This window comes from Dama dama, chromosome X (assembly GCF_033118175.1).
Source record: "Dama dama isolate Ldn47 chromosome X, ASM3311817v1, whole genome shotgun sequence".
Lineage (NCBI taxonomy): Eukaryota > Metazoa > Chordata > Mammalia > Artiodactyla > Cervidae > Dama > Dama dama.
The window spans coordinates 135,130,809-135,143,452 of NC_083714.1; the positions used below are offsets into that span (position 1 = coordinate 135,130,809).

The 12,644-nt window shown below is 38.4% G+C and overlaps 1 protein-coding gene across 1 annotated transcript in view; it reads right to left on the reverse strand.

Annotated features, from left to right (window-relative positions):
* The window catches only part of CDKL5 (cyclin dependent kinase like 5), a 112,700-nt gene that overhangs the window by 6,861 nt on the left and 93,195 nt on the right, over positions 1–12,644 (reverse strand). The window contains exons 12-15 of the mRNA XM_061136389.1: positions 11,711–11,812; positions 11,334–11,439; positions 8,535–8,658; positions 1,497–1,596 (exon numbers count right to left, since the gene is read on the reverse strand). Coding sequence (XP_060992372.1) covers positions 1,497–1,596; positions 8,535–8,658; positions 11,334–11,439; positions 11,711–11,812 — 432 coding nt within the window. The remainder of the gene's footprint in view (positions 1–1,496; positions 1,597–8,534; positions 8,659–11,333; positions 11,440–11,710; positions 11,813–12,644) is intronic.

Here is a 12,644-nt window from a genome sequence, read left to right on the forward strand (position 1 = left end):
ACATACATACTGTGTGTATGTGTGATAGAAACACTATTAGAAAGTCAGAACACAAAATTGTACTAGAATGACTACTATTTTTTAAAGCAAACTAAAAAACCACCTTCTTTCCATAAACATGCACAGGCTAAAAAGCTAGGAGGAAATACACCAAAATCTTAATACTAGTTGTGATAGGGTGGTAAGATTGGAAATTATCATTTTTTTCTCAATTTTTCTGACCCTTTTTTCTAATGAGCTCATATTTATATTATAATGGCATCATAAATCTAACAAACAAGTAAGATGAATGACCCCATGGACTATAGCCTACCAGGCTCCTCCATGCATGGAATTTTCCAGGCAAGATTACTGGAGTGGGTTGCCATTTCCTTCTCCAGGGTATCTTCCTGACCCAGGGATTGAACCCAGGTCTCCTGCATTGCAGGCAGACGCTTTACCATCTGAGCTACCAGGGAAGCCCAGTAATCTAGAAAGGCCTTTATTAAATCCTTACTTCAAATATATTCTTTGTTACTATCATCTATCTCACCATTACTTACCATTGAGTCATAATCCTAGACTTTTCAAAATGGAACAGACCTCAGAAAAACTGAGTCTAATCTATTCATCTTAAAAGATGAAATCAATGAAGTCCATCTGAGTAGGTCATTTTGATTATGCCTTTTTCCTTTTTAAGTAAGTGAGAGTCAATCATGTATGAAGTAAAACCAGAAACAAAATAATTAAAAATAGCCGACTCAACCCTGTCTAGTATCAAAGGTGTCATAAACCAAAGCACGCCTCATGTGGTGAAGATGTTCTCACTGGCCTGGAGGCCTGGCTTCTCCATGTGTTCTCAAGTCACTATCAGCAGAATCCATGCCTGGTTCAGTGATATGACATGCATGCTTTCATGCAGCCAGCCCTTGGTTCAGGTGGAGGACTCTCAGGAGATGAGACTCATTCCATTTCCTAGTTCAATCACAAGATAAACATGTCCTCCTACTAAAGCAAGCCCTGAAATGTCAAATGCCAGCTCCTGTCTATGACTAGGCAGCCCAGAAATGCACTTGTCAACATGGGAATCAGATAACCAGCCAGGGGAGAATAATGAATGATGGTTAGTTAAGAATTCTAAGATTTAAACACAAACCAAAACCATTTCCTAAATTTTCATGTATTTTTAACCCTCAGAGAGAAATAAATCCTGCAGGTTCATAACTTTTACATGAATATAAATCCATACGGATAAGGTGTTTACTGAAAGAGGGTTAAAGCATTCTCTTTCATCCAAATTAAATTTCTCCTATTCCTAGAGGTTCTGTTGAATCTAGAAAAGGCTCTGTGGGAGGAGGAAGTTGTATAGAATTTGAGAAAGAAACATATAAAGTATATGCATATCAAGTATCAGTAAGAAAATAATTCACTTTGATTGCCATGTACAAAGTGTAAAGATCCCACAGACTAATGTAGACTCGTATGCCATTGTAAATAGAAATTGGCCATTTACTTACTGTTTGAGATTTCTTCTTTTTCTTTTTCATTGACCTGAAAAAACCTTGTTTTTCCTTTTCCTTGAGTTGTTCAGAATGACTAATGTTTTCAGGACTTTTCCTAAATGGGAAGACATTTTTATCATATTGATCTTTCAATCATTCCCCTACCATTATATGACAAATATAATGAAGACTAAAAATGCACGACACCAGGTTCAAATAGCCATGAAGAATCAAGCACGTAGTTAAAGAACCTCTAAAAAGCACAGAAGGAACTGAATATCATGAAGCATGGTTAATGATTAGCCTTTGGCAAAGGCTCACTTGAACTAGCAATTTGAACATTATTACAAATGATCTGTAACTATGCTACAGGACCATTTTCATGCTGTTGAAAACCTGAGGATTAGAGAGCCTGAAAAGCACACGTTTGAAGGATGCCTTTTCTGTATCCCTCCAAGGGAAACAAAAACATTTTCAGTATCTTCATTTTTCCATTTACCTTTTAAAAACCAGCTTAACAAGTTCATTATTAGTGGCTTACCAAGGTACTGAACATTAAAAAAAAAAGAAAAAAATCAATGCTGCTACAGAAACCTTACAAATAAAAGTAAAAATTGCCTGAAACTGGAAAATTCATTTATGAAAATTTTATATCTATATATTAAAACTAAATAAAAAGTACATAAGGTAAGAAAAAATAGAGACAGGATAATGCATTAATACAAAGCACTCTTTTGGGAAAAAAGCTTCTGACTTAAAATAATGACTTTAAGCTTTGTATCACTGACACCACCAGGTACTTTAATACAAATAGGAGGTATTAAAAGAGAGCAAACAAGTCACTGGCCCCAAGAAGTTGACTACTTATATGTTAACAGAGGCCCTATGTTACTTAATTTATGGTCTTAAAAACAACTGGAATGGTGTCATTCTTGAAAAAGGCACATTCCATGGGCCCTATTTTGAATCTGAACATCTAGATGACTGTGGAAAACCATTTTCTCAAATGACTGAATTCCTTCTATTAGCTATTCCCTAAAATCAAGAGTAGAAACTTTAAAGGTGACAGAATTCATTGATATTTATGGTTTTAGAGGACTGAACAGTGAAGTTACTAGAACATCTAAAAAATATGAGCAAACCAGCATCCTTTACTTGATTAAATCTATGTGAAGGCAGAAAACATTTATATAATCTATTACAGATCCACATGATAGAAAACACCATGAAGCTATTTTTAAAATCACATTGTCTCAGAATTTTCACTAATATGAAGGAATATTTCAACTATAATACTAAGTGAAAACAATAGGATTGATTCAAAACTTTCTATATGAGCCCAACTATTTATTTTTTAAAGTCATATATGTGTATATATACACAAATTTTTTATAAAGCAGAGAGAAATTAAAAAAAAAATCTTAGTAGTTATTTCTGGGTAGTACGATTATTGGTGATTTGTTGTTATTTCTCTTTAATTTCAACAACAAACATGGACTAAAAATATAACAAAAAGGTTTACAGAACAGAAAATTCATTTGAAAAGCCAAGAACTCAAGATCAAAGACCACAAAGGAAACAATTTAGAGACAGACAGACAAAAAACAAGAAGTAAAAACCATGACTGTTTGAAGGAGCAAGGGTCATTCGTTCTTAAAGTGTTTAGCCTAAAAGTTAATGGAAATACCAAGGAAGTAAAAACATGTACTGTAGGCTCAAGTGTTCCTGAAACTCATTAGGAACTACAATTTTAAACCTCATCGAGACTTTCAAGCTCTGAAGTTAAAGTTTCATAATACAACACATCCAATAAAATAATTAGTACTGGGACTCAGAATAATGCGTTAACAATTTTGAAAGTGAGAAAACTTCAGACATGATGGAATGAGTGAGAATGAAATAGTGAAACGTTAAAGATTCCCTAAACTCAAAGCTGTAGTGCTGGGAAAAACACTCTCATCCTAATGACAGACTGGGCCTATTTGGTCAAAGTTTCTTATGACAAGTACTTGTGAGATTAAGGAGATGAAACCCTTGGATGGGGTCTAAATACAGACTGCCCTTAACTAAATTCCAGGCCACAGCATTCAGTTATGTGAGCGTTCTAGGAAACATAGCAGAACAGTGTAAGTAGTTGCTGGAAACACATAAGTACCACTATTAGAAGTGAAAGAGGGTAGTCTTTCCCTTTTCCAGGGGATCTTCCCAACCCAGGGATTGAACCCAGGTCTCCTGCATTGCAGGCAGATTCTTTACCAGCTGAGCCACCAGGGAAGCCCAAGAATACTGGAGTGGGTAGCCTATTCCTTCTCCAGCAGATCTTCCCAATCCAGGAATTGAACTGGGGTCTCCTGCACTGCAGGCGGATTCTTTACCAAACTGAGCTATCATGGAAGCCTGAAAGAAACCTCAGAGAGCATCTAATCTAACCAGTAATACTATTTTTAACGATTTGTAACTTCCAGAAGTTAAAGCATTATATGCTTATGATACAGCTCATGTCCTTCCATACTGGAGTCTGCACATAAGCTAGAAGCACAGCACCCGTTAGGTTAACGGGAAGAAGTTTTTACTAATCAGAATTAAAGTATAACAAAATCTCAATGGTCTGCTGAGGGTCAGTAGTAAAAGTGCTTTCTGCCAACTGAGGAAATCTTTAAGGGGCCCACATTCATCATGACCACATCCTCAGGATGGGAACAGGCGTTACTATAAGAATGTTAATATTGGTATGAGAGGAAGTGAAGGCTGGAGACACCAGCCCTAGGAGGAAGAAGACTGTCCAATAAAATGAAAGTGAGAGTACGGGGGCAATGGGGGTACAGTACTGAAAGAAAAGGAGGAGCAGGACAAAAAGCTCGGTGTTTGCAATTCCTTGTGTCCCCAAATCACAGTTGATGAATCGAAGACTCTACGCAGGGTCTCTTCAGAGGCACTGGATAAACTAGAGTCTGGGGAAAGGGGAATAATGAGGAAAGTATCCTCAAACTGGAGCCATGGAGAGGCAGTGGGGTCAAGATCCAGGTGGGAAAAGATTCCAGGGGCCAAAACAAAAAAGAAAAAGAAATTACCCTTGAATTAGAGGATGAAAGCTAGGAGTAAAGTGTGAGTGTGCATGCATCACAAAAAGAAAGACACAAAAGGAAGTCAGAGAGAAAGAAAGAGTGCCAGTGGGGGAGGGAGGGAGATAGAGAGAGAAAAGGGAGAGGGAGAAGCTACACTGAAACATACACACACACAAAATTAACAGAGAAATCAAAGGGAGAAAAACCTGCAAGAAAGACTCAGGGATTGAGAGACGCTGCCTGGAAGTCAGGCACCTATAAGGCTGTGTGCTGTACAAATGAATGAAAAAAAGGACTTGAACATTTATAACCAGTACTGCACCCGATGGGTAAGAGTGAGCCCTGTGACTTAATCTCACTTGTGAATTCTGGACCCTGTTATTGATTCTGCCTTGTTAGGTCAACAGTTGTGTGCTGAGCTGAGCAAACTAACTATACAGGCAACAGAGGAGCAGTACAAGAAAAGGGCGAATGGTGATCACCTAAGCCTCAGGGACAGGAGCTCTGAGAAGGACCACTCAGCTGTCACTTGGCATATTATCCAGGGCTGAAAACACAGCGGGGGTGGGGGGGTGGGGGTGCAGCAAACATGATGTGGGGAAGAATATATGTGTATGTGTGTGCTGGGGGAGAGGGGTGGGTAACAATAACAGTCTCCTTCCTGAATAGTCATGGCACTCAAACATTATCTAACAGAATAGCTACTATTTCCATAAGGGGTTAAAAAGAAAGAGGATTCAAAAGAAACACCTAAAAAAAGGAAGGAACGAAAACCAACTGAATCAAATCCAATCAACATTTATAGAGTACTCTGTATGTGCCAGGATCAGTGTTAGGTGTTGGAGATACAGAGAAAAACTAAAACAAGGGGTGTGACCTCAAGCTGCTCACAGACTCAAGGCAAGTGACCCACCAGTTAGACAGAGGGCCAGGGAGCTCCATTATAATCCCCTCAAGAGCAGCAGTGAGAAGATGCATCAAAGAGAAGCTGACTGTGACTCTTTCCCTGTCACCTCCTTCCCCCTGCCAGTGTGACTAAGGTCAGTCAGCTAACGTTTGACGGTAGAAAGTCAGGGACTAATTCTACAGGAATAATTCTGTGCGTTATAAAGACAATAAAGGATACCAATGTATTCATAACTTTACAAGAAGAGAAAGCCTGGGATTGTGCAAGTGAGTGACAGCAATTCTTCACTTATCTTAACTACTGGGATTTCTAATTAATTTGGTTTATTGTTTAAGTGTCAATTTTTAACCCAATTTTGACAGCAGTCTTTCTAAACACTTTGTCTTTTCATGGAAAGTAAGAGCAGCCTATTTTAAAGATATATACTCTACCTGGACATCTACTCTATGTATGAAACCATAACGGCCAGAAATGACTTTCCCTTTAGAGCATTAGAAAAGTCAAACTACCTCTCTTCTCTCTACAGTTACTGTTCAGGATCCTTCTCTCTCTGCACACCGTATTGTTACCTGGGATTATTTCTTGCCTGACAAACTCAGTGCCAACTGAGAGAACTCAACATAGAAGAAGAATAAGCAGGCTCACAGGGAGGGTGGAGGTGTTTTCCCATTACTAAAGATGATCAACTGACTGTATTAACCCTATTTTTGTTGTTCTGAAATGTTTTGGCTTATCTCCCAGTTCTTAACTGGATTCTGGACAGTTGAGATGGCCAGAATAACAGCTCTGCATATTATACTACACTATCATTTTAAAGTATGATACAGTAGCTTGACTTTTCCGTTGCAAGAAATGTGTGCCCTGTACACATATCCCCTTCTCCAAAGAAATGTAAAGTACTACTAACAAGGAGAAACAGACTGCCCTTAGGACAGTGATAATTTAGGAAGAGCAATTCACTATGTCACCATGGCAAGGCTCATTCATGTTTTTGTAAAAGTTATCAAATGGCACTCTCTCAAATATAAATATGGTGAACCAATGAGAGATCTTGTTCAAGAAAAAAATCCAAGACAAGTCAAGCTTAATGGATGACTTAGATTAAGTTGGATGCGATGCATGGGGGAGAAGTATCATAGCAGCACTATCATGAGGGGCAGTAAGAACAAAAGGATATATCCAATTCCTCCCTGGAAATTCTGGAATTCTCTCAAACCTCATAATAGCAATATCAGATGACTTGATGAAGACCTGTCTAAAGTTTAGCATCCCAACTGTGCCTCTAATTCTTTTCAAAACAATTGTTTTTAGGTTTCTACACATATCCAGGTCTACTTAAACTGATTATCAAAAAGTCAGAAATAATATGCTGTTAAGACTGTGAGTCCCACATTTAGATGTAGTTTTGATCTAACCTATCTAATTTTCATTCACGCTAATCTGTAATCAACGCTCTTTTAAACCATCACCACTTCATTATGCAATGACCAAGATGAAACATGATTCCATCTGTACTTCTGTATTCTCACAACTTAGACACTATTCTCACAGCTTGTCAAAACCACTTGAAAACTGTCAACGTTGGTAACTGGGGTTGTACCTGTGCTCTCCAGTTGATGTGTAGATCTTATCTAAGTTATGGAGAAAGAACTCATGGAAGTTCTTCAGGAAAGTTAAGTGGAGAGGAGGCACCTGGCAAGTCATACTGAAGTTAGAGAACATTAAAGGTAAAAACTGCTGCTGCTAATGTTAACAAGTCACAACGGTGCCAGGCACTGCTCTAGAGGCTTTTGATGCTTTACTTCATTTAACGATCATATATATTGTATGAGGGAAGTCCTATTCTTAGCCTATTTTATAGACAAGGAAACTGAGGGACAGAGAGCTTAAATTCACATGGCCAAAAGGTGACACTAGTCAAGATATCTCATGTCCAGAGTCTAACCTCTGAGTCACTAATGTTAAAACTCTCATTTTATAAACAAGGTGATAAATATAAAATGTGGTTATAAAAGAAAAAGTATTTATAGCTTTAAGAAAACCATTTTTATTACTGTAAAAATAAGTTCTTTTCTCTATAGGGCACGGTAACACTGAAGCCTTGATATTACCCTGCCAACAGGGTCCAAACTGTATGAATTCTGGCAATATACAGCAGAGACAGAATCTGACAGATTGGTCTCATTCTCAATTCAGTGCTTTACAGTGAGGCACCATTTTATTCTCTTGGTGGAGAACTTAATAGCTCTATGAAAAATATATAAACACCCCTCACATCTATATTCTGGGAAGTCTTTCTGGGCAGCTGAGACTATAAAGTCTACATTATTAAAAATATAGTCCTTACCCCCCCAGACAAAATCTGCTAATGAGACTTGATGTGTGTTATAATTCTCTCCTTAAATTTTTATTACACATGACACAAAGATTAAAGGATAAGCAAAATTGGCACATCATTTTGTTCTCTGACTACCAGTACATTTTTGTGGTACCACAAATGGTTGTTCTGTTATTTTTCTTTTCACCCTGAATGCAAGTCAGGTAGCACAGAAGTAAAAGACATGAGCTTTAGAGTCAGAACCCATCTGGGTCTAGATCCCGGCTCACCTCCTCCCTGGTACTTGCTGTCCAGCACCAGGCAGGCTCCTTACCTTATCTAAGCTGCAGTTTCCTCATCTGGAGAGGAAAGGCTACCCTACTTCAAAGGCTGATTGTGAGAACTGAGTGAGACACTGTACACCAAGGGCTAAGCAAAGTGTCTCCTACATGATTCAACAGCAATAAGCAGAGAAGACAGCAAAGGATGTCAATCATGTCAGAAGACGACGATGGAAGACTTATGAGGTATGCACTGACCCAGGGTATTTTTTTTCTTTTACATGATATTTAACATAAATGCTGAACATTTTGAATGAGACCATTACAAATAATGACAAATCACATTTCCCTTATGAAACAATCTCTCTTGAGAAAGAAAGGCCTAGTAGGAGAAAGAATGCTAAACTGTTTATCCAGAATTGCTGTGAAATCTCAAATCCACAGTTAGAAAAAAGAAGAGTAGAAACAAGCTAAAATACCCACCATGGATCGAATGTTGGCTGTCTTTTTGAGTGGTTAGTTCCAGAACTGCTTTCTGATGGTAGGGAAGAAACTCTGGTTGACACATTATTTTCATGGAAAGAATTGTCTGGACGTGGAGATGGCACTGAATAAAGAAAAGGTAAGCCACTGATGTACTCTTTTGATCAAAGCACTTCTCATATTGTTCTACTGCATTTCTCTCACACAAACAAAATAACAAAAAGGTAAGTCAAAATCCTCATTTGCCCTTCATAAAACTTTTGTGTTTTCTGAGGATGGAGGCATTCCAGGGAACATTCTCTCCCTCCCCCCTGCCCCAATTGCTTATGACAGCAACTTGCAAGGGTCAATTAACTCAGGCAATATATATTCAAGACATAAATTAACATAACAGTTGATAAACTGGAGAACATCATAGGAGATTTCAAAGTATGAATATGATCCCCATCTCCCCATTTTGACATTCACTTAAGTTGAGGCTTTCTTACATCATAGACCCAACTATGTAGAATCTATGCTTAGTCTGAAGTGATTCTTAACAATATGTGTGCTGTAATACACCAACTACAGTTTAAGACTTGCCACTTGGGAGGTGACATATCAATTTTATATTTTTTTAAACTCAATTCCAAAGAAATGTGATTATTTGCACAAAAATACTATTTTTCTCTAAGTATTCAATCCAGGAATAAACAAAAAGACAAACCATGATGTTTGTGAGTAAATACTTTTCTGTTTTTCTTTGGGGGGGGTAATCATCTTTTTCTGTCAATTTCTAAGCTTGGTCATAAATCAAAATATATTAAAAATTTCATCACAAAAGGAATACACAGGCTGTATGTAAAGACAAATGACACCATTTCACTTGACTCTTGGCCGGCAGGAGTGAAAATGGGAAATATTCTAAAAACATCTGTCATTTCAATGATACTACTAAATCATCATCCAGTTAGATTTAGTAGTATCACTGAAATGAGAGATGTCTCCAAATGTTTCACCTAGTTAAATCTTTCCTTTCTATTTCTGGACTTTCTAAAATAAAAATGTTCTACTTGCCAAACTCTGAAGTCAATTATGAGGGGCTTTGCTGATAGTAATAAATTGGCAATCAAAATAAAATTGTATTCCTTGAGGTCAAGGACTAATTAATTAAAAACTTAGTTAACATCTTAATATTAACATATACTCTCTAGACATCTATAGAATTAACATGTGTGTGGATCCATTTTGGAAGTAAAACTTCCAGTGAGAGATGAAAAGACTTTTGTTTATATGTACACTATAATACTTCTGTTTTAATTAACTTTAATCTGAATTAAAATTTTAGTCCCATAAGATTCTAAAGTAACCGTGACATCAGAAAAAAAATAATAAATGCATCAAAAGGTATATAGAATGCCTTATGCTTTTCTTCAGTGGGGGGCTAGGAGGGAACAGAGTAGCTTAATCAGTCAATATATATTTAGGTCCTGAATAACACTTGTATGCATTTATTTAGCTCAGATTCCTAGCTAAAATGACCAAGCAGTTGTCCATGTTCCCTATCAATTTCTGCCCTTCCCAGCTATCCTCCCAAATCAACAGAATCATGAGAAGTTGGGCCTCGTGGACCCAGGACTTTGCCTGTGCCCTGGTGGGCTTGCTGTCTTTCTCCCCACTAGGGGCTGGGGCTTCCTGGGGGCCCCCACTCTATTACTACATAGCTCCTTAAAGGGGATGTCTTTCTCTGTCAATCTCTCTTAAATCCATTCAGCCCCTGAAACATTTGTTACAATTGTCTGTTAAACATCAAAACACAATTTTAAGGTCATGCAAGTACACTTGAAGATTTTCTGTCATTCATTCAACAAATATTTCTGAAACTGCCAGGTAGTGTCCTAGTCAATGAGGGTAAAAGAGGAAAAGGTAAAGGGCCTTGTAACCTTGTGAGAGAGCAAGGCAAAGAAGCCATACCATGTGCTATGTGTTATGTTAGAGACAAAGGACCATGAGCAGAACAAAGAAGAAAACACTTCACTTCGTCTAGGTGGGCAGGGAAGCCATCACACTGCAGAGGACATCAAAGACGACTCTCAAAAGGGACAGAAACAAGCTGTCTGAGCATCTGGAGGAATGCATTCAGGTCAGAGGAGGGCACGACCTGTGTGAGCAGCGGGGGAAGAGCTGGAGAGAATAGCAAGGGCCAGGCACAGAAAGTCTAAAATGCCATCTGAGGGAACTTACATTTTGTCCTGTTGCCAATGGGAAGCCACTCTCGGCAGATGAGAGAGAGAGGACTGGGGCTGGGGGCGATGGATTGCCCTGTTGTATTTTTTTTTCCCTGTAGCATTTACTATCTTTTACTGCTCTATGTAATTATTACATTTAGTATTGTTCCCTCCTCATGAGAATGTGAGCTCTGTGAGGGTGGAGACCTTTGGCTGTATTGCTCAGTGATGTTCTAAATTAGAAGTCTCAGGCACACAAGTGACATCGATAAATATTTTATGACTTAATCGAATGAGTGGTGTGGTTACAACACAGCTTCATAAAGATTATTCCAGGGACCATTTTGATGGTGACTTTAGAGACAGGGAGAGCTGCTAGGAGGCTATTCAAAGAAATCAAGTCAGAAGCCACAAGGGTCTGAACTAAGACAGTGGGACCCAAGGCAGGAAGATGTGGTGGAAGACAGCAGTACAGGTAAGAATGCCACTGACCGGAAGTCAGGGCAGTGGAATGTAGGGGAGTATGCGGCCTGGAGATGTAGAGAGGGGGAGAGAAGAGAGGACCCGGATGGGTGCTAGGAGCTGGGTTTACCTCGGTAGAAGCTGCCAACTCTTCTCGGAACAGGATCATTATACAGGTGTCTATTTTCCTTGGGGGCGGTGCCATCATCAGAGTGGGGGTCATGATACGCGCCACCCTGAGACAAAAGGTAAACAGCAGAGTGATGATGATGCGACCTGTGCACTCAGAGCAGTACCTAACTGATCTATAATTTACTCTGGGATCTATTTAAGACAAAACTCAGAATTATGGCATGAGGAAAACTGCTTACTTTGTAAGCCAGTTCAAATTATTTGTGGGAGACTAAGTATGGATAAATCTTTTAAGACAGACTGTAATGATTCTGAATGACCAATCTTTATAGACACGTTCTATCAGGAATGGTAGCCACTCTAGAAGATTCATACCTCAGACTTCTGCCGTGCATGAAATGAAGAGGTGCCTTCTCTGGAGGACTCCTTAACAGAAGATCGTGCCACAGTCATCTCTGGAGGGAGTTGCTCCCCGGGCTGAAAGTCAAAGTTAGAAGGATTTATGAGAGTGTCTTGTTCCTAGGGATGAAAATCACCTAAATTGCCATGGGTTTTATTTGGTATAACCAGTACCTTAACTGGCTAAAATTAAAAATGTGAGTTGGTTAAAACACAAATTGTCCCGTAAAAGAGTGAATCATCTGACGAATGTAAAATATGTCAAACAAATGTCACACAGATGGAAAGTGAAATTCTCATTAAAGTTAATGCAAGCAGGGAATGAATTACTCTGAAAATAGTTCAATTAATTATTAAAAACAAAGAAAATCATCCTCCTAATATCTAGAAAGCCATGGTTCTGAGCAGCACTCAATTAGAAGAGAACCAGAGGTTCTATTAGTTAATCCAAAATATCTCTAGCAGACTTTAGGCTGAGTTCTCCAAAAAGAACTACAGATGCAAAAATATTTTTCATGAAGGACATGTATGGCAGATTCAGATGAAAACAAACGTTCTTTGGATGGATCAAGGAATTGAATCAGCACCCTCAATAATTTCTGTCTTAAAAATCCCCTAACTATTGTAGTTTATGTACTTCATGTATTTTCTTAACAATCGCGACAGCATTCATCTCCAGAGACACCTCTTCTTTCTGTCAAGGAAGTGAATCACAAGCTAAGAGCAGCCTTGGTCCACAGTAGTGTTCATTGAGGGAAAAAGTATCTTCAGAAAAAAAGAATTATGGAATAAAATTACCAAGCCATTCAGAGGAGTTAGTTGCATTGTGTATCTGTGTATTATGCACAGAAAGTATTATCTTGAGCCTTACACAACGTGTCAAAAATAGTTTATTTAAAATTTAAAATAC